The sequence below is a fragment of the Miniopterus schreibersii genome, assembly GCF_964146895.1.
Source record: "Miniopterus schreibersii genome assembly, chromosome: 21".
Classification (NCBI taxonomy): domain Eukaryota; kingdom Metazoa; phylum Chordata; class Mammalia; order Chiroptera; family Miniopteridae; genus Miniopterus; species Miniopterus schreibersii.
In genome coordinates, this window is record NC_138123.1 from 14,552,657 (window position 1) to 14,574,873 (window position 22,217).

The following is a 22,217-nucleotide window of genomic DNA, read 5'->3' on the forward strand; positions in this document are numbered from 1 at the left end:
GAGCCTGTGCTCTTTAGCTCAGTTCCGTCCTCTGGCTTGAAAGGCTGGACGTGCTGGGCCTCCCAGCCTCCCAGCCTCCCAGCCTCCCAGCCTCCCAGCCTCCCAGGCACTGCACCGGTTGACTTCCCCCAGCTGCTGCGATGCTGGCCCTAGACTCTGAAATGCTGAACTTCGAGGCACAAACTTCTAGCCCTAAATCATGCCATCCCTGCTCCTGCAGAGAGTAGAGTTCTGAAATCTTCATTCCCTTCTACCGTGACTCAACCAGCAGCCTGGAGTAAACACCCTAACTGGCCATTTCGGGTGCTTTCCTCGGATTTATTGCTCCTGTTTCCAGTTCTGAAAACCTGTTGATATGTGCTGTCCCTGGGGGCTGAGCTTCCCCAGGGCCCGGACCACATCTTACCCCTTAATGCTGCGGCCCTGGCTCGGCCCCTGGTGCCTGTGAGTGAGCGAACGCGCACTGAATGGGGTGTCGGGAGGAATGAACGGGGAAGCAGAGCTCCTGCCGCACAGACCCACACCGGATCCTCAGGGCGAGCGGCCACAGCATCTCCTGAGCGCCCAGGCTCCTTGGCCTGGCCCTGCTAGGCCCGGCCTGGCACCCTACTTCCTGTCCAATGGGCTTCTGTGTCACACTGCCCTGAGGCGTGTCCTAGCTCAACAGCAAGTCATTTCTGTTTACCTATGTGGTCCTTTCAGGTAAATGACCCACATTTCGGCCCTGGAGACATCTTCCCCACCCCCTTCCCATCCCTGCCCTAAATCAGATCAGTCTCCAGGCCATATCAACTCCTTCTTGGAAATGTCTCTTCTGCCAGCTCCTTCTCTGCCACCCTCCTGGGCCAGTGCCCCAAACGGGACTGACCCGAGGGCCCGTCAGCAGCCTCGTCCATGCTTTACCAATACCTCTGCCAGGGCTGCCTCCCCTGCCGCTGTTATTACAAACCCTGCTGCCTCCCACGCATGAGGTTTGGGCCTGGAAGTCCCCCCTTACCCCATTTAGTCAAACTTTATTTCCCACTACCCCCCGGTAATCATCTTTCAGTTACAGCAGTCATGCTTCTTCTTGGTCCCAAATATATGACGCTAATTTCCGCTCTGCCCGATGTCATCCCATCTCCTCTCTGGTGGCCTCCTCTCAGCCTCACTCAGTCCATTTTCTCCATGAAACCTTCCCTTCCCACTTGCTCCTGCCCACGCCGTCTGGGAACCACGCACCCAGAGCGGGGATCAGGCCACCCTGCACCTGCTCGAATGCATCTCAGATGAGAGCCTTACTTTTGTGTGCTTTAGCACGAACTCTGCAAAGAGACGCCAAGTTCTCTGAGAACAGGGTCTGAATTGCATTTATCCTGCGTTCCTCGCGGTACCTGCCGGGACTTGTGCTTGACTGACACTGATACATATTTTATCTGGGAAAAACTGGGGCTTGCGATGGGGATTTGATTGCAGTGGCCGCTGTTGTTACTTCTTCTGTCTCTGCTCTTTCTTCCTCCCTCATGTTCATTCTTTCTGAGGCTACAAGACTGCTAGATCCTAAAATTACAATGATCCACACTCTCAGTGCCTTCACATACAGGATGCACACAGTGAACTTTTGCCAAATGAATTAATTTATGAAACTTCTGGTATCTAGAATTGTTACTGTCTCACTGTATTATAGCCAAATGCCTTCTTCTCCCTTCTTAATGCCTAAACATGGGCCTCTCATTGTTCTAGTCCCTTAAGCGCCTCATCTTTTGCTGTTTTCCTGATTTCTTTCTTCCACCTCGATTCTGCCCTATTCCGTCTTGTAGTGCCCTCTTAAAGGTGATTATTTGGCTTTTAAAACACTCTCTTATGAAATACAGTTCCCTGATTATTAATTACAATTGTTGGGCGTTATCATATTTGCTATAGCAAGAGGTAATCCACTGAGATTAATCAGTGAAAAATGCGAAATTTATGAAATGACCTCTGTATACCCTAAGAGAAAAACGTAACGCATTAATAAGAGATGAGGCTGTTGGTGCATTTGTTGTTAGAGTCTCCAAAGGTGATTGTATGTGTTTCTAAAAATCGCCTTGCCTCCGCGACTGCAGCTGCAGAGAGTCGGGGTAGGCGCGGCCACTGATATTTCCCCTAACGCCCTCTGCACACCACCCTGCATCTGCGACCGGAGTTTAATAATGTCACCCGCCGGGACACTGCCTGCTGTGGGGTCACACCGCCACGTGCCCCAGCAGGGTGAAGGAATCCACAAGAGCACCCTCGAGAAAACCTGGACAGAAATCAGGGAGAGGAAATAAATATTCCACGGCCATTCTCTCCATGCACAGGCAGTGTGCATTTTAAAGCTAATAATTTATGTTTTCTTTGTGACAGCCAATTCCACATTTTATTCAGCATAGCAATCACCACAATTGATTCATAAAAGCAAAATTGCCTAATCAATGGACTAGAAATACAGTCACCGTGAATAGAAAGTCTTTCCTCTTCTAATGATCCCAGGCTAATCATTTCAGCCCTGCCGGCTCCTCTTCCTGATTAAACCAAGGAAATAAAGGGGCTGGGACACGTGACTCCCCCAGCAGCAAACTGGGCGTGAAAAGCCAGAAAAAAGCGGGGAGTAAACAAAGGGGCCCAGATCCGCCTCATCTTCAATATTTCCTGTACCGATGGGGCCCCAAAGTGTTACCTGTAAACACTGAAAAAAACGGTTCAAAGGGATTTAGAGTTCGAAGGTCTGGATGCAGAGGCTTCATTAGCAGCTTTAACTTTAGGAAGGCACTTGGCTTCTCTTTGCCTCGGTTTCCTGTTCTGTAAAAGGGCTCCTAACGCGTTTGTTTGATAGGCTGTTACGAGGATTAAATGATCCGAGAGAAGCAGAGGCCTTGGACATCCGAGGGAGGGTGGGGGTGTTCAGGAGAAGCATGTTTTTTCTGCACAACTTAGAATTACAGCCTGTTCAGGGAGCAGCACCCTCGTTGAATCCCAGCAGCGCTTTGGCCTGAACGCCTCCGGCCCTGGCCCGGCGTGATGCTCAGGCAATAGGGAGCCTCCGGTTTCGCTCCCCCGTCGCAGGTCCAGCGCAGACGCCGGTCCCTTCAGCACAACACTGACCTGCCTGCGTCTGCTCAGACGGCAGAAGATCCTGGTCGTCCAGGGACTGGTGCGAGTGCGAGTGCGAGTGCGCGTGGCCGGGCTGGCCGACCTACACCCGTGTGAAGGGAACACTGTGCACGGAGACTCTGTGTGCTCTCGGTGGAGGTGCAGTGGTCCCCTCCCCTGGCATCCTGTGTGCCCTGCCTGTGCCCGTGGCTGCAATGACAGCATGGTGGGGAGGGAGGCGGCACACACGGGAGGGGCAGGCGAAGCACTTTACACCTTAAGATGTAAGGCCTGCCGCTTCAGGGGGGTGTGCGCGTTCAATAAAAACAAACTACAGATCAGAATCTCAGCGACAACCCCTGGCCCGGGCTGCCCCACAGTGTCTCCCAGCCTCCTTACTCCTGCCTTCTTTGTCCCCGCCGAGCCAGCCCAAGCACAGTGTGAATCACGCGGCCCTTGCGCGGACGGTTGTGAAGCTGGCTGCTGTGATCAGCCCTGGGGGTCACCCCCTCAGTGGCAGGGAGGAAGCTGATAGGGAACAAGGAAGCCTGACACGAGGACACGCCTGCCAGCCAACAGCCACCACCTCTCCCTGCGAACTAACTGCCCCGACAGCCACGGGGGGAGCACCCTCCTTCTGGACTGTTCTCTCTCGGGAACAGTGACCCTGAGACCCCTCAGCCCAGCGGGCAGCATCCCCATAGGATTCAGCGCTGCAGGTGGCCCTGGTATGCGCAATGCCACCACTCTGCTTTGGAGGGACGTGGAGCACTATGGTATCTCCCAGCATTCGGTCCATCCCTCCGCCCCTGTGTAGCAACCAATAGTTCTGCTGGGGTGGATCCCACCCTGGGCGTCAGGAAAGACCCCAAACTAGATGCCAGTCGGGGCACTCCATTCCCTTCCCTGGGAATGCTTAGGGCATGGGGAGGCCTAAGCCGATAAGAGCAGGCTGTCCCCTTGGCCACCTGGTGATGTCAGGACCAAGCCAATGAGAGAGAAGCTTGTCGTTCTTTTTCTGGAAGCGACGCTCTGCTCTCTCTTCTTGGACGTGAATGAGGAAGGGTGTGAACCGTCTTAAATCGTGAGGGAAGCCTGCCCGAGGATAACATCAACATCGGGAAGGCAGAGCCAAGCGACTCAGGGAGAGATGAGGCTCGGATCTGAAGTGAGTCAGACCTGAAGCCGGTCTGCCTGTGGGTGTTTCAGTTCCAAGAGCCAGTAAGTTCCCTGTATGGTTTAAGCCTATTCGAATGGGATGTTTTGTGACTTTGCACCTGAAAGCATCATGCCCGATAGAAGCGTCATGGTCTAGGTAGGCCAGGGAAGGAGGAGGAACCTTAGAAAGGGGCCATGATGGCTTATTTTATGTGTGAGCTTAGTTAAGCCAGGGTACTCAGTAGTTTGGTCGAATACCTGTCTTGATGTCGCTTTGAGGTATTTTTCAGATATAATTAACATTTAAACCAGTAGACTTTGAATAAAGAAGAAGGCCCTCCATGCTGTGTGGGGGCCTCACCCAATCAGTTGAAGGCCTTAAGAGCAAGGACTGAGGTTTCCCGAAGAAGAAACTCTCTTCCAGACCGCAACATAAAAACCCTGCCCGAGTTTCCACCTTGCACATTTCAGACTCAAGGCTACAACATCAACTTCTCCATGAAGTTTTAGCCCCCGAGCCTGATCTAAGATTTAGACTTGCCAGCACCCACAATCGCATGAGCCAATTTATTGAAATACCTACTACATGTCTCGATCTATATAAAATACACGTCACAGAATAAATAGGATGAGTAGGCCGGAGCCGGGGTACTCCAAAAAGTGACACGAGTCAGTGAGATGAGGACGCAGTGAAGGGCAGCCAGTGGGGTGAGACAACGAAGAGAGGGGTTTCTGGAAGCAACTGAAGACGTTGTTTTTTCACAACTATCTAACTCCAGCCCTTGGCCCAGTGCCACAGGGCAACACACCTAAATTTAGCAGGTACTTACCATGTGCCACACATCATGGTACGCATGTCCTATACTCCTGACAATTCCCTCAACAACACTATGAGGTTCACAGAAAAATAAATCGAGATTCAAGGGTTAAATACTAAGGTTAGAAGAGGGGGCGCTGGAACTTAAGCGTAAGCAGTCTGGTTCCAGAGCCCGCACTTTACCACGAGAGGTTTGTGCAGAGGAGGGTTGAGAGGGCCGGCGAGGGAATGAATGAGTAACTAGGACCAGATGCAGGCTCTCGTCCTGTCATTTTTTCTCTCCAATCTCTCCACCCTCGTGCGTGCCATGTCTTCCTGCTTGTGAGTCTTCCCATCTATGATGACTTCACCCTAATTCCGTGGAAGTCCTCAACCCTCCCTAAACTCACAGATGAATGATCCCGCTCAGTGTGGGTATGGCTGACCCTCAACTCAGGTAATGTTTGTCAATGAGACCTTGAATGAGTTCCTTCCATTATTACAAATTTGCGGTGTTCGTGATCTCTGAAGGTCCATGTGCAGGGAACTGTGATGTACAAGAAGATGAAACCATTTTTTACAAATGCAACATTTTTACTGAGGTCAAAATCCAATGAAAATGTCCTTTTATTTGTCGTCATACATCATTTTTATTGATTTAAAAAATATATTTTTAAAAAATATGTCTGTATTGATTTCAGAGAGAGGAAGAGAGGGAGGGAGAGAAACATCAATGATGAGAGAGTCATTGATCGGCTGCCTCCTGCACGCCCCCAACTGGGATCGAGCCCACAACCCGGGCATGTGCCCTGACTGGGAATCAAACAGCAATCTCCTGGATCCTAGGTCGATGCTCAACCACTGAGCCATGCCAGCGGGCTTTATTGATTATTTTTAAAAAGGTAATATTGTCAAACATATCCTCACCCTCCCGCCCCTTTTCCTAGCTGCCACCAACCACACTAATACCATCCTTGCTTTTAAAGCCATGAATGGACTTAGGTAAACCGTTTTGGTAGTTTATAGGTAGCTGGTCCTCCACTAAATAAATCTGAGCACAGAACCTTTTAAAAAAAGATTTATTTCCTTTGTTTGTGGTCTGCAATTTAATTTTATTTCCAATAGGACTCTACACCCCCCAAGGCAATAGCTTCACAAAGCTTTACACCCTCTGGGTGTCCTAGGTACAGACTCAGGCCTGAGAGACGACACATCTTTTATGATGACAGCAGGGGGAGCCCCTTCTCTCCAGTGTGTCAGAGCTCTTTGCTATTACCCCCTTTAATACAACCAAAAGTCTATATTTTTAGTGGTACAACTCACTGCGCTCAAGTACCTAATGGGTATCACATACACCCAGTGCTTTCTCTTGTCTAATTGGTCAAAAAACTGTTACGGAGATTTCCCAGTTTCGTTCCTTAGCCCCAGTGGGGTAAGTACACAGTAATTTAAAAAAATAATTATGAAATAGCAGCATAAAAGTGAATTGAATAACCTGAAATGACCGCATGAAGCCCAAGAACATCTGGAGATTTCCTGACCTTTATCCCAGTGTCTTTGTGCATCTGGAACAGACTCAGACATTCTGAGTGTTTCATAAACACTTGAATTTGCATCTCTCGGCACAGTGCCCGCCCAGAGATCTCTGTGGTGACTGCAGCGCTGTGGGTCAGACAAACAGCCACAGGAAAAGAACAGGAACTTCCCAGGAGTCATATTTCACCCTGGAAAGGCTTCCATGTTCCTCGATAAAATAGCACAAGGAGTGGACTGTTTTGTATGATTTCCATCTCGAGCCTCTAAAATGGTTGTTGTGCCTATTATCTGGAAAGAAAAGTATGTTGGTGAAGGACGTCTTCGGTGGGGATGTGTCTGTGTGTTCTCTAGTCTGGAGCAAGGCTTCATTTTTTTAGCTTCCCATGTCTTTAGTTACCACGACCACTTTTTAAACAGCATCTAAAGTGATGCAACGTGGTCCACATGAAGCTCTGTGCCCCACTCCAAGGCTGGGCAATGGAGGTCATTTCGTTGTCTTTTTTTTTTTTTTTTTTAAAGGACCAGGGCCATGCCTTTTATTGTTCCGGAGATATTATTGTAGAGTAGTAAACTGAATAATTAACAAAAATTAGAAGTTTATTAATCTGGCGGCACCTCAAGTGCCCAATGGTACTGTGATGAGAGAAAAAAAACACTTTCATTTTTTTCTAATTTAAATTAAGGTTTCTGGATTTAAAAAAAAAAAAAGCAACTCCCTTTTAGGCAGGCGGTGTTCCAGTACTTGGTAGTCCCCATATGGGCATGTCCTGAGGTCTGCTTAATAAACACATTTTTATGAACATGCACCGGTCATTAGTGTGCTTTCTGCTAAGACGGATGCGCCTGCAACAGGACTGTTTACTCCACTGGCATGGAACATTTGCCTTATTATAGCCACAGTCTTGTAAAAAAAAAAAAAAAAGCAAGCAGCATCACGATTTCCAAAAACGGAGTGACATTTGGGCCGCTCCGGTCCGGTGCCCTCTCCAGCGCCGCGGCGTCGGTCCTGGCGGGCGCCGCTGCTGACGCGCGTTTGATCTTTTCTGGGCCCGGGGCTCGCGCCCGGGGGGGGCGCGCGGGGCGCGCGGCCCCGCGAGGGAGCCCGGCCTCTGCCTTTATTTGGTTCCGCGCGGGCCCGGCCCGGAGCCTCCGCGTGCCTCGGGGCCGCGGGCCCCTAATTATAGCAGCGGCAGCTGCGGGGGCCGGGCCGGGCGCCGGGGCCGGGGGCGCCGGGCGGGGGCGCGCGCGGCGGCGGGGCGGCACCGGCGGGCCCGGGCCCCACGTGCGCAGAGCGGGCGCGGAGACGGCGCGGCTCCGGCCGGGAAAAGTTCTAGAAGCGGTGAGCCCGGAGCGCGGCGCGAGCAGGGCGCGGGGCGGCGCGGGCACCGCGGGCAGCGCGGGCAGCGCGGGCACCGCGGGCGGCGGGATGAGGTCGCCTCTCCCCCTCGCCTTCCCTTCCGGTAAACAGGGCTGGGCAGGGCCGGGCTGGCGGCTGTTTTCTTCCGTTTAAAAAACGCCATTCGGAGCAACAATGACAAGTAAAAAAATGAAAAGCTACAATTTGACCATTCTGACCTCGCCTCCGGGTGTTTCCAACTGGCCCGAGATTCCTGTGCGGATAGTGGCTCCCGCGTGACGGGTGTGTGCAGAGTGAACTTGGCGGGTGACCCCACCTTGGCTTGGGGCTGTGCTGCCAGGTCGGAGTCCAGCCCGACCTAATTGCAGGTGCTAGGAGGAGACTCGCGGCTCCGCGGGAGAAGTTCCCCTAACTCCGCTTCCCAGCCTCCTGGAGGGGAACAAGCTCTTGGGGGGGGGGGGGGTGAGCTCTTGTCACTGCGCGCCCTCGAGCAAGCTGACATGCCCACCGGTGGCAGACCCGCAGTGCCAAAGCCCAGATGCCGGGCCTCACTTCATATAGGTGTCAGGTAGTAACAGCAACAACCATATGGAGCTGATTGAGAGAATACTGTTCCATAGCTTCTCTAATGACTGTCTCCCGCCTGTGAAATTCTGATTTCAATTATATGTGGGGTGCAATAAATCTTTATCTTATATAACACACACAACAAAGCTAATTGCAGTTTGGAGGCAGAAGTCACAAAATGGGGGTAAGAGGCCTTCAGCCTGGGTTAAGGCACGCAAGGGCCTTTTTGTTTGGCAGCTGACAGTCTCTCAGGCTGTGGGGAACTTGGAGGGCCCCAAGCCAAGGCTGTGTGTAAAGAAATGCTGATTTATTCAGCCCCGGACTGTCCTTACTCCTATGGCCCACTTCTCTGCAGAACTCTCAGTACTACGGTTAATATTTTATTTTTTTAATTTTTATTTATTGGTTTCAGAGAGGGGAAGGAGGAGAGAGAGAGAAACAATCGATTTGTTGTTCCTATGCATTCATTGGATAGGAACAACAATCCCTAGTATGTGCCCTGACCAGGGATCAAACCCTAAACCTTGGTGTATTGGGAGGACGCTCTAACCAACTGAGCTACCCAGCCAGGGCAGTTAATATTTTAAATACATACAATAAAAGGTACATCTCAGTAAGTTAAGGCTCATTTTTAATAGTCTTCCCATACATTGAAATGAATTTAGACCCTTACTTCTAGTGAAATGTTTCTTAATTTTTTCTTCCCTGGAGATATAGTCATTTACTGTTCAAATATTTGAACTGTCATAGGAAAGATGGTTTCTAAATGGCAGAGAAATATGCAGTGACCTAAACCTCTCAGATGAAGTTGCTACCTGAGTACATAAACAAAACATGACTCCTGCTGTGCATGACACCTATCCACCTCATGGGCATCTGAATTTAACTGATGGTAATGATATAGTAATTACTAAGTAAAAGTGGTAAGTGATGGGATCTATAGATTATGTAACACAGCTCATTTCCCCCCAAATATAAACTCTGTTTAGAAATATTCAAATGTGACATGATTACTCTATGCAGAATGTCTTATCTGAGCATCAAGGGCTTCTGCTGAATGGCTTGGAGGCGCTTTAGATTATGCAATCTAACTTCTAAAGCCCATTCAAAGGGTGAGATCAACCAGAGCATGGATGCCTGCAATTGAAACAGGAATGCTGGAGTCCTGTCTCCAGAACTTGTCTGCCCTAGGAGAAAGTCATCTCCTAGTGGATTTTCATGGCTGATCTTCTGATAAATTTTACGTGCCCCGAAGACTTGTTTATACTATGAATTTGAGTTTTAAAAGAACTAGTCTACATTTTTACAAATCAATATTTTTGTATTATGGAAGAAACTGTTTCTACCACTGTAATAGGGTTGTTCTATTAAGATTTCACTCAATTCTCAGTTTTTCAGATCCAAAGAAAAGAACAGCTTTAAGACCCAATGTCTAAATGATTCCAAATGACTTGCCTATGGTCTACTTTTTGTCCTAAAATACCTTCCTGTGGCTTGTATGGATTGTTCTATGCTGCTCAGTGACATAAAGCAGTACACAATATTCAGTGATAAAAGCCAGTGCAGGTGTAGATTTCATATTCTATAACTAAAAAACAGTAAGCTAGACCTCAAATTCACAAGGGAAAGCTGTTTTCATTCATGTTAAGTTGTATTGTTATGGGGAAGGAACAGGTAACAGATTAATGGGTTAACACCAAGTGCACTGTTAAATTAGATACAAATTGTTAATGGTAAAGAGGGATAGTCGATATCCCTAATTATGTATTTGTCTGGGGGTTAATCGATAAATCCAAAGATAATCCATAAATCCAGTCATTTCCTTCTTCCAACCCCTTAAGTAATTTACAAATTGACTTTTTGTATTTTTTGTGCCTTTTCAATTACTGTGAGGGATTCACAACTTCTGAGGAAAATGCAGGCTGTTAACAGCAAGATAGTTAAAAATCTGGAAGTCACACCCACGATTTTTATTTGACTGTAATCACATGTTATAATCAATGCTCTTGCTCTTGGAGGCCTAACCGTGGCACTGAAGGAGTTAAGCAGCATCCCCAGCCCCCTCATCTCTAGAACTTCAGAGGATAAAGTAGGTAAATGTGTCCCATTCACTGTGACTCTGACCTTGGTCTGTGACAGAGGAAAGGCGTGTCTTCTCACTGTTCCCATGAAGAAAAGGCAGGCAAATCAGGGTGATTCAGGACTTCTAGTGGCCTACACACGACTGAACGTTTTTCTGAATGATTCCACGTATACACTTTGGAATCAGGAAGAGAAACATTTGACTCCTCACAAACCAAACCATCTCAAAATCATATGCAAAACAACTTTGAGTAATGAGGGACTTCAAGGCATCCCATAGTTTTTCCCTTTAACTTTTTTCCCCCTTTGTGGTATAAACAAAGACATCTGCCACATCGAGAGTCTGGCTTGTTTGTTTTGGGCTTTTTTAAAACTGAAAACTGAATGCAATCATAAAAGTTTACTTTGAAATTTAAAAATGACTTCTGCAAGCTGCACTCCTTTAAATTTCAGTAAAAAAATCTAGCATTTTTAGTTTAAAAAGGTTAACATTTCTTTTAACTTATGAAACACTGTTGTATATTATAATCTATAATATAATTAGTAAGAATACGGTTTCTTTAAAACTGCCTTAAACAGGGTACTAAAAAATACTAAAATAGAGTGATGAGTCCCCCAAGTTACTGGACCATCCCTAATGAAAATATATCCAACTACACATTAACTGTTGCTGTTTAATTTAAATCATACAGTAAGTCTATGTATACCCACCCTGTCCTCTAACTCCTTAGAAGTTTCACAACTTACTTTCATAGAGAAGTCTGCCAAGCCATTGATCAATAAAGAGTAAAAGCTGCAAACACCTAGAAATTTCTTACTATGTGATAGTATAGTTTGTAAATGTATCTCCTGCTGTCTACCTTTTATCTGTTTATAAATTCCAGTTTCAGGATAGCAATAAAGCTCATGCATGGCTTTGGCTCTGACTCTATCCCAAAGCTTTCCAAAGGGTGGGCTTTTTTCTCTTTCGTCTTCAGTACATTTCATTTGGCCCAACAGGGCTATTTTGCTCCAAAGCTTTCCAGAGAGCAGCTCCACGTCTTGACAGTCTTCTCGATGTCACTTTTTTCCCCTTCCCATCTACTACTGCACAGGGCTGGCTCTGCTGCAAGGTGAACAAACAAGGGCTTTCTGGCTGTACTTTGCTCAGCTCTTCATTTTGTTTTCCTACCCACAGTTGCCCTTTCCCTTCCTACCACCAGTTGCTTTTCTGTTGTATCTTTTATCTCTGTACTGCAGTTCCAGTCAAACCCTGACCCCAAACCCACACATCCTTTCATCACATTGCCATTAGTGATGAAAGCAATAGCCATTCTAACCTTATTTTTAAAAATTAAAAAAGGCCTCAGAAAATGTTCAGTGCTCCCAATTTTATTTTTATTTAATGCTAAAAGTTAAAAGGAAAAAAAAAAAGGTACTGTAAATCTGACAAATGACAGAATGCAGGTGGTATTTCCATAGCATGATGTTAAAATATAATGTTGGTATCTGACATTACACTCACTTCAGTTGACATGAGTTTCATCATATGTAGAAAAAGTATCACCTTCAACTTAAAAAAAAAAGTACAGATTAAAAGGTGGCGCACTTTTAAAATACTTGGTGGCCAAGGAAAGGTATACAGTAAAAGTTGTAAACCATGTGTACGTTTCTCATAACTTTAAATGTGAGGCCACATGAAAGACAGTACATCTGTGAAATCCTATAAATCGGTAAAGCAAAAAAGGGAAAGCTTCAACACCCATCCCCTAATATTTTGAGTATTAAAAGCACAGCTGAAATATTAGGATTTGAAATCTGATACTGCCCACGTACAGTAAGTAGCTTTCTGACATTTTTATCCAGCTGTGGAGAATCTCTGTACTGTCATCAGGTATAACAAAAGACCAAACCCATGTCCCAATGTTAACTTTTTAACTTAAAAATAACCCAGATCAACACTTTCCAGCTGCAAGTCTTCCACAAAGGCCACCCAGGGGCCAGGCAGACTCATGCAAATCTTATTTTTCAACAGGAGTAACCTTCACACACAGCCCTTACAAGCTGTTTTCTTCCCCTTACCATTAGCACAGAGCAACCACAGGTTGTTTTTTCCACAGCTGGATAGACTTATTCAAAACAGCAGGATGGTTCTTTATTAATTCTTTTTTGGAAAGCTATCTGTATTAAGATTGCAAAACATACAGATAGCTACCACAAATTAGGTCAAATGGCTGATCAACTTGTAACATCTAAGAGGTCAAATTCCAGTTTATAATAAAGTGCCTAGATACACATTTATACAACAAACCGTAATAGTTGAATTCTTTACAAATGTCTCTATGGGCATGTAAAACTGACTGTTTCTACATGTGTACATTTACATAAGAGAAACCAGTCCGATCTGAGTCATAGTTACCCCAATTAAAAAAAAAAAGTAACAACAAACTGGTTAATCATGCAAGTCTGTTGGTCATATAACAATGACTGGTAACACAAATCTGCACAGCGTTAATAGGTGCACTCATAAAAAACACTATGAAAAATACTGTATTTGGCGCAGTGTCTGATTTTCAAGTGTTAATAACCCGATCATTAAAAAACATTTCAACAACTTTAAAAAGACAAAAACATAACTAAAAAATAACCCAAAGTGGGTAACAATCTATATTTTCAAATTAAAATAGAAGCTGAGTTGTGAACGAGACGTATAAGTTGTAATAGACCTTGAAGCGATGATTCAGCCTAATATTAGGGCCAAGTTACAAACACCTGAACATAAAAGGACTTAAAATAGTGTTCCTGTGGATGTTAAAATAGCACAAAAGAAAAACCAGCATCGCTGAGACAACTATTTCTAATATCTGATGATTTATTGGTTTAAAAAATCATTTCACTGATGCAAAATAGTGATCAAAAGAAATGTTTACAAAAGGCTTCTAAAAATAGTTTGAGAGGTGGGGCTGTCCATTATGTAAAACCTTTTAATTTTCACTAGTTTATCATTTTTCCCCCCAGAAGAACTGTATTATTCACTTGGTGTTTCGAACACAGGTAAGGAGGAAATTACAGGTTTCCTCCACCCCCATTCAGGCTGTCACTGATATGCCCACAGGCAGTCCTGGCAGCACCATGTGCTGTTACTGTCATTGTACCATACTGTATTTAGCACTCACGAGAAACAGGGTGTAGGTGATAGTATCAACAGCAATAGCACTACAGGTAAATGATAAAAAACAAAACACAAAACAGAAACTAAACCAATCCCACAATCTCCAAGTTCACCTGGACTGGAACTTCTCTTGCAACTCTTTTCAAAGGAAATGACAACAGCAACGACGACAGAGCCCTGGGTGTTTACAAAGATCAAGTGGCGCTGCAGAACCAGGCCCTGTTCAAAGACAGCAGTGCCATCTCGTACACACCACCATCCATTATCGCCACCCTCCATCACTCAACTGTGAATTATGTAACCAACTAGCATGCAGCATTATAATCTTACAACTGACTAAGTGGGCACTGAACAGTGGTCACCTTTGCCTTAAAAAAAAAAAGCCCCCTCAAAACCACACAGTCCAAAAAATCTCTCAGCAACAACTCCCAGGCAGGCTTCAATGGCCCAACGACTGAACTTTAAGAACAAAACAAAGACTCAAAATCTATTTTCTTATTACTCTAAGAGGACAGTGTTTGGGGGTAAACATGGTGACATTTCCCAGTGGCATGCCCACTTCACAACAGTACCCCTTCTCACTCATTTCCTTTCCTTCTCCATCAGTTGGCCTCCAGTCTGAGAAAGGGGCCAGCAATAAGGAATAACAGACAGTAAGGCAATCTTACAATATCAGAAAATGTATTTGGCTTTTTTTTTTCTTTTTAAAGTAAGTGCATACAAATACAGCTAGAAGCGTTTCGGGTTTTGCCAAGTGCTCTAAAAAAGCAGCGCAAGTCACAGCCTACATTGAACGGTAACTGTCACCAGGATAGTAAAGCACAAAGATATGCTAATAACATTAACGAAAGAAGAAAATGCCTTTATAAGTACATACCTTTTGTCGTCAAAAAAAAAAAAATAGAAACACAATGTATTCAAAAAAATCAAAATTATACAGCCATGTTTATGAAGTCTACATTTCCCTTGTCTTGGAGATATATATATATATATATATATATATATGGAGATATATATACAATTCAAGCAGTTTTAGTTAAGGGTAATGATTGGGTTTTTCTGAAACCGGAAAGTCACGAGTCTCTTTCTTTTTTCACTTTCACATCTCCAGCAAGGATGGTCGCAATTTCCCCTTGCATAAAGGCCCAGGGGACACTGGAGCCCACAAGAGGGCATTTTTCCCCACTGGGACAATAGACCTCTCCACTAGCTCCCTGCTGTTTGATGCTTTGTCTGGAGCAAGGGAAGCAGAACTTGTGCGAAGGGACCGATGGGCACTGCACAAAGTGGGTGTCCTCCAGCCGCTCGTGGCAGAGGGTGCAGCACAGGGGGGCACTGGCTGCCAGAGAGGAGTCTGGGAGGCTGGCAGGGTGCACTGGCTCCAGTCCTCCTGTGCTGCCTGCCCCCGGGCCCCCCACTTCTCTGGGGCCTAGCCTTCTCTGGTTCATAGAGGACGGAGAGGGTGGACTGCTGCTATTCCTCCTGGTCGTGGAGTGAACCTGGTTGGCATCTTTTGAGGCATGACTGCCTCCTGCATTGTCTGCTACTAAGATCAGGGCTGCCATGGGGGACTGGCCATTCTGGGCCGCTTCAGGCGGTGTGGTCCGGTTGGAATGAGGTGAGGCAGTGGGTGGCGGAGGAGACACAAAAGAGGATGCAGAATTAATGGGGATCTTGAGCCCTTCTGTGGACGTGGACAGCCACGGCTGTGCCTCTCCATTGATCTTAGGGGGCCCGACTTCACCTTCTGGTTCTGGAGAAGGCTTCCTTTTCCTTGCTGTTCTTGCAACTGAAAAAACAAGCAAATAAAAGGGGAGAAATAGAAAATAAATGAACCGGCACCAAAAAGGACCTTTTTCTAACATGAAACAGAACTCAGCAGTTCTATCCTCTAAAAGCCTGTATATAAAAACCCACCAGTTTCAATTGCACGTGCAACTTAAAACACGGGGCTGGCGCTGAGGCCCTGTAGCAGTTTTTCAAAAAGCCACCGAAAACGACTCATACACAATTGCCTACTTTTGCACATGCATGCATGTCCCCAGGTTTAACTGTGCATATGAGTTTTAAGGTTCCCCCAACAGGTTAAAAGGTGACTGGTGCCCTCCTGCTCCCATCCAAGAATGTGCTGGGAAAGGAAAACCCGGTGTCAGAGCAGATCAGCCCAGTCTGACTCATCTCTGTTGTGCTGCTTCAGCACAGGAACACGTTGCCACTAAGCACTGGTTCCGCCTGGGGCAGAGCAGGAAGTTGGGTGTTTGTTGTTTCTGGGCTAAGGTAGAATGGTGAATGGAAAGAGCACCCCCCCACACACTGCTCGGGGTCCCCGTCTCCCCCAGGTCCCCTCACTCCACAGCCGCCCCTACCTGCTTTAGACCCGTTGGCCCCGTTGGCCTCGAACCCCAACAACCTGCCTGCAGTCAGGGCCGGCTCCTTCTTAAACTTGCTCTCGAAGGGCCCCGAGTGGCCATGCTGGTGCAGCGCCAGCAGCGTGTCCCGCACGGTCTTGGGCCGGTTGACCCAGTCCTGCTCCCCGGGCGCGCGGCTTTTGCCCGAGCCCTCGGCGCCCAGCTCCGCGGCGCCGGCCGCGGTGGACAGGCTGTCGGCCGGCCCGCGGTGCGCAGGCGGCGGCTTCTCCTTGGCCGCCGCCTCCCGCTGCTCGTGCTCCGTGGCCGCGCAGCTCGACACGGACGCGGGCCGCTTGTGCGCGCCCAGCTCGGCGGGCGGCGCGGAGCCCAGGCCGGCGGCGCCCGACACGGCGGCCAGCGAGGCGGCGGCGCGGCCGCTGAGCCCCAGCGCGGCGGGCAGCGGCGCGGCCGAGCCGTTCATGAGCGGCACGAGCGTGGGCGGCACGGCGTGGCCGCGCCGCGGGTTCGGGCTCTGGCGGTTCAGCTCCGGCGGCTCCTCCAGCTTGGAGAAGCCGTTGGGCACCAGGATGCCGTTCACGGGCGGCGGCTGCGGCGTCTGCGGCTGGGCCAGGCCCGCGGCCTGCCGAGCGCCACCGAAGTCGGGGCCCAGGCGCGGGGGCCGCTCGGCGGCGGCCAGCGGGTAGCGCTCCAGCGCCTGCGGGGCGCGCGGGGCCGCCTCGGGGCCGGCGTGGCCGAGCTGCTGCTGCTGCAGGAGGAGGTCCTTGGCCGAGAGCGGCGGCGGCTTGGCGGCGGCCGGGGCGGCGGCGCCGGGCGGGGAGCGGCCCTCCGGGAAGCAGCCGTGCGCCCGCTTCAGCTGCCGCGCCGTCTCGATGACGAACTCGACGCGGTCGGCGCCCTCGTAGTTGACGCAGCCGCGGCACACGGGCTCCGTGAAGTCCCAGATCATGGCCCAGGGCATGCGGGGCAGGTCACACAAGTAGCAGGACTGCCGCCGGGACGCGGCCGCCACCGCCACCGCCGCGGCCATGTCCGCGGAGCCCACGGAGGAGGGGGCGCCGCCGCTCGCCGCCGGCCCCGCGCGCGCCCTCCTGCCCCCCCAACCCCGCGGCTCCCCCACCAGCGGCGGCGGCGGCCGCAGGGGCGGCAGGGGCGGCGGCAAAGGCAGAGCCCGCGCGGGCTCGGCGCCCGCGCAGCGCCCCCGGGGCACGAGGGGCGGCGGGCGCGGGGCGAGGGGCTGCAGCCGCGGCAGCACGGCCCCCCGGCGGGCGCGGGCGGGCGGCGGGCGCGGCGGCGGGGGCTCGGCCGGGGCCGCGGCGGGCCTCCAGACCGGAGCGAAGACGGGCCGCGCGGGCGCGGGCGAGCGCAGCAGGTCGCGGCGGCGGCGGGCGCGGAGTGCGGGGCAGGGGGCGGGGAGGCCGGGGGGCGGGGGCCGGGGGGCGGCCGCCGGGGCAGGCTCAGCCCGAGCGGCCGGGCATGCCGCGCCGGGGCGGCGGCGGCGGCCGGACGGCGTGGAGCCCGGGCGCGGCGCGGGCCCCGGGTCGCTCCGCTGCTCCCTCACAGCTCCGGGCGTCGCCGCTCTCCAGCGCGCGCGTCAGCGCCCAGCCCGCCTCAGCTCCGCCGCGGCCGTCGCTGCTGCTGCTGCCGCCTCGCCGCTCCACTTCTACAGACTTGATTCTTCGACAGCCTCGCACGGCGCCTGCGCGGGCCCCCTCCCCTCGCGCGCGCGCCCGCGCCCGCCCGCCCTGCCCCGCGCGCGCCCGCGCGCCCCTCCCCCGCGCGGAGGCCGGGCGCCGCTCGAGGAGCAGCGCCGCGCGGGCCGCGCGCCCCAGCTGGAGGCGCTGCGAGTGCGGCGAGCTCTCCTGCAGCCGCCGGGCGGCCTCAGCTGCGCGGCCGGGACTCCTCGCCCCCCCGGCCCGTGTGCGTGAAGTCGTGCTACACCTCGTGTTTTGAGAGGGAGGCCACCGTGGGACCTGGTTGTCAGTACTGTCTGGAGGCCGCGCGGCCCGCGGGGTCTCGGGAGTTACACTTAGACTGCGTGGTGGTGCTTCACGCTCGCGTGTCCTGGGGGCTTGGGGGGGCGCGCTAGCGGCGCCTTTACGTGTTCCTCACACGGGAGAATGACTTCCCAAGACCGCGACCTCCCGACACCGAGCCCTCCCTCTTCCAGCGCGGTCCCCGCGGCACCAGCAGTGGGCCGCTTATGTAGGTCTGAGGCGGGCGCGTGACGTGGGCGCGGAGCCGGGGCCCGCGTGCGCCGCCGCCGAGTGCGCAGGCTCCGCGCGGACGTGACTCGGCGCCGCTGGCGCTGGCGGCCTCATTGAGCTGCGCACATTCCAGCGACCGGGTCCGCGGCCAGCGCGCCGCGTCACTGCGCGGCCCCGCCCCTCGCGTCCCGCGCCGCCGAGCCCCGCCCCCGGCCCTGCTCCTGCTCGTGCTCCTGCTCCTGCTCCTGCAGGCCGGGCGCTCGACCCCGCGTGGGTTCGGGGCGCGCGGCGCGGGCCTCTCGGGGGCGGGGCGGAGCGGAGGTGCGCCCACCACGCGGCCCGGGCCGGGCTGTACCCAGGCAGGGACGTCCGCGCCTGGCGTGGAGCGCTGGCCCGCCGCGCCCCGCCACGGTTGGCAGCCATGGCTCTGCCCGGGCTGCGCTGAGCCCTTGAGTTTCACAGTTGCATCGGGAGGAGGAGCTGGTGTGTGTTCTAGTAAATCTTTGGCTGGTCGTCGGTCTTGCCAATAGGCGCAGGCTTAGTCACCCTCAGTTGGGACTTGGACACTCCAACCCTGCAAGGGCTGCCGCTGGAGCTGCTTTTGTTGGAAAACAGGCCCACATGGCTCCTTGAGACTGGAACGAGCTGGTTAGGTGGGGGAAGGAGCGGGCACTAATTATATTATCTTTTCTACCTCGGGATTGGTAGGTGGAAAGAGAAAAAACTCCTGCTGACGTTTCTCCCTGGTTGTTGCTGTTGAAAATGCCAGGTTGCATCAAAAGGTTAGCCACAAGGAAGCGGAAAAACACCCGTAGAAAAACAGTGGAGGGAGCTGCTTAAAGCACGTGAAAAACCTGTTCGCAGTGGCACAGAAAACGTAATGCCAGACCTAAGTGTTCTTTCAGGCCAGCGCTGAACCTCCTCTTGGGGATTTCCAGAGAAGGTGCGCCTGCTGTGAAGGGCTCCCCCTCTGTTCCAAATCCTGCCTCACCCTCTCCTGGCTGGGGAAGCAGCTGTGGACAGTGGGTTTGGTCACTCCTGGTCCCTGCTGTCACACCACTTTTGGGACCTGTCCCTTTGACCACTCTCCATAGAAACCATGTGCCACATTCTAGCAGGTGACCTGGCCCACCGGGCCACTGCCCAAAGGGAATAATGCCTAGTCTTGCTGCAGGGAGATGAGCCATCTCAGCACCCCAAAGAGATGGCCCCACTAGGCAGTGACAGAAACATTACAATACTAGGTGTTAGAGCCATGGCCTAATTATACTCATTTACCCGCAAGCGGCGCTAATACCCTCAAGGGAAAGCCCAAAGTAGAAATAAGGAGATGGCAAACTGCTTTAAGAGGTACTAAGTAAAGATTTTTGTAGAACAGGGCTTTTCTTCTCCAAATGGAGAGCAGTTCCTTTTTATTCTGCACTACCAGTTTAATGTCGAAACTGAGTTGATGTAACTTCCCTAATGAAATGCCCTCAGGAAAATGGAAAGGCTAGTTTATGGTCTCCCTGACCATGAAAGGATCCGGGATCAAGGGGGTTAAGGCTGGCGCTGGATCCAGGGCAGCAATTCCTTATATTGTATCAAGTCTTTCCTGCTGCCTGGCCTTTCATGTAGCTCTGAAGCAGCTTTATCGATGTATGCTAAGTAAACACAGCTTTGTTTTTGTCTCCCACCCCCACCCTCCCTCCCAGCGCAGCCTGGAGCTGGATCCCTTCCAAAGCTGGCTGCAGCAGTCACCGCCTCCCGGCGCACAGGAGCGGGGTTTCTAGGGTGAGGCAATGCGTCTGCAATTCGCAGAGACAAGGCAGTAATTGTAATTGTAGTTCATCATGTGATGACTTATGAAAGAGGAAGTCGGTATGTTTTAGTCACGTAGACTCTGCCCTCCTGCTTAAGGCCCCAGGTCCTCTCAGAAGAGAACTGTGATAATCTTTGCCATTCACAGTCAAGGTTACCGGCGCGGCTGACTGAACTCCCACCCACTCCTGTGCGGACAGGCAGGCTGAGGCCGTGTGCAGTGTGGGGCAGTGGGTTGAGGCTGGCTTTTAACCAGAATGCTGAAATGCTGCAACTGCACTTAAGAACTAAAGGAAATATTCTGTGGGGAACACTCCTGCTGAGAGTCTAGAGGAAGCGACAGCCTTTTCCAGCTTTAGTTTCTAAGATTAAAAAAAAAAAAATACAAAGAATAATCACAGTTTAGAAACAAAAGGAAAGCCATTCAGTAGGATAATGACGAAGCGGGAGTAAGAGAAGCGATGGGAAGGTAAACCAGAGGGAGCAGCTCAGTGGTAGCTGAATGGGAAGAACAGCTCTGACCTCCCACCCTGAGGTTTCCATGGGCTTCCACTGTGTAAGCATTAAACGTCTAAAATGTGAACCTGTTGCCCGGAGCCTAGTGCAGTCAAGATGCTCTTGTACTGACCGTTGACAGCAGTGTAAAGAAATGGGTCCTACCAGAGGACACACAACTGGGGAGAGGCTGCCTCCCAGGCCCCAGCAACGTGCTGTGCAAGAGGCGGTGTTCCAGGGACTGCTGAGTTCATGCCTTCCCCCTATATCCACAAGTGGAATCACAGCCTTCATTCTTTAGAGTGCACTCTATTAATAGCAGGATGTTGCAACCATACTGAAGCTTCTCAAACTCTGACCCTGGTGGATTTGAAGGAGAAAAAAAATGCAGTGACGTGTCCTTGGGTTTCTGTGGATACCGTCCTAGGCTCCTTGTACTTGAGCAGAGCACCATCAGACTGGAAGGTCACGTGTGATATTCAGGGATTTTCCACTTTAAAAAAAGTTATATATTTGAGCATGTTCGTTTATATGAATATATCTATACATACTATTGAGAGGGCATAAATGAACCTTATGTAATAGAAATGAGAGCCTTTCTTCTAAGTAATTGCAGCATTTTATGAGACAATTCTGTTTTCCAAATTGCAAATACGCTTTTTTAGAAATACTTTCCCTTTCCTTGACCTCTCCCCGTAGCCTGCCTCCCCTGTGCACAGAAAGCATTTGGTTATTAAAGAGACTTTTGCATGTGGAGGAGATAAACTCTCTGTGGAGGGTCTAAGAATCAAGCCAAATAAAGTCACAGGAGCTCTCACCACCCGCACGTTACACACAGAAGCTGTTAGTCACCAGCCTCTGCGTAAATGTGCACAGGTCTCCACTAGAGTAAAACCCGGGGTCTTGGTGTAGGTGAACTACTTCACAGTGTCAGAATCCAAAGAGCTGAGGGAAAAATACAGACAAAGGAGAGATTGAGGTCACACACTCCCTCAGCCCGAAGGAAATTTGTAGGAGAACTGGAAGGGATTCAACACCGTTTGATGCCAGAACACTCCTATTGACTTTTTGGAAAGAGCACTATGAAAAGCGCTTTTCTGGAATAATATCTGGATGAGAGTTTAACTCACTAAAATCCTTTAGAAGGGAGAAGAGGCTGACAAAATAATGAACTGACTTAATGGATAATGTTTAAAAATATTAAAATGGTACATTTTCTCTCATTAGCTTACTTAAAAATTTAACTCTCCTACATATACGTTCAATAGTAAAGGAACTGAAAAAATAGGTGTTATAATTCTAAAAGGTTCAGAATAATATACACCTTTATTTTATTTTTCATGTGGACATTCAAAAAAGATATTTCAAGTGTAAATTCTATTTTGCCACCCTTTTTCAGAAACTAAAAACTTAGGTGTTAGAAGGTTAAGTGATTTGCCTACAGTAACACTAAAGGCAAGTATCAGAACTGAAATCCAGGTATGAGCCCCGTGGTCTAACGACAGTCTAGAACATTCTATTGGCATTTTGCGTTTTAAAAAATCACATAAGCACAGTATAGAAGCCTAGCGAGAGTGTTAACATTTGTGAGTGTTAACAAAAAGAGCGT

At 50.3% G+C, this 22,217-nt stretch overlaps 1 protein-coding gene across 2 annotated transcripts; it reads right to left on the reverse strand.

Moving 5' to 3' along the window:
* Positions 1-12,423: 12,423 nt before the first annotated feature.
* Positions 12,424-17,328, reverse strand: IRF2BP2 (interferon regulatory factor 2 binding protein 2). 2 transcript variants are annotated; one of them, XM_081124023.1, is made up of 2 exons: positions 16,155-17,328; positions 12,424-15,529 (listed from the first exon to the last, which is right to left on the reverse strand). In XM_081124023.1, the coding sequence occupies exons 1-2, from the start codon at positions 17,134-17,136 to the stop codon at positions 14,814-14,816; spliced, it is 1,698 nt and encodes a 565-aa protein (XP_080980149.1). In that variant the 5' UTR covers positions 17,137-17,328; the 3' UTR covers positions 12,424-14,813. The 2 variants fall into 2 exon arrangements, with proteins under 2 accessions (XP_080980149.1, XP_080980148.1); XM_081124022.1 differs by having other exon boundaries at positions 16,107-17,326.
* Between the last annotated feature and the right edge of the window lie 4,889 nt (positions 17,329-22,217).

Excerpts from the sequence above, each read along its gene's own strand:
- IRF2BP2 (XM_081124022.1), bottom strand. The coding sequence starts at position 17,136 with ATGGCCGCGGCGGTGGCGGTGGCGGCCGCGTCCCGGCGGCAGTCCTGC. Across the intron at positions 15,530-16,106 it reads GGCCAACGGGTCTAAAGCAG|TTGCAAGAACAGCAAGGAAA; the intron begins GTAGGGGCGGCT and ends TTGTTTTTTCAG.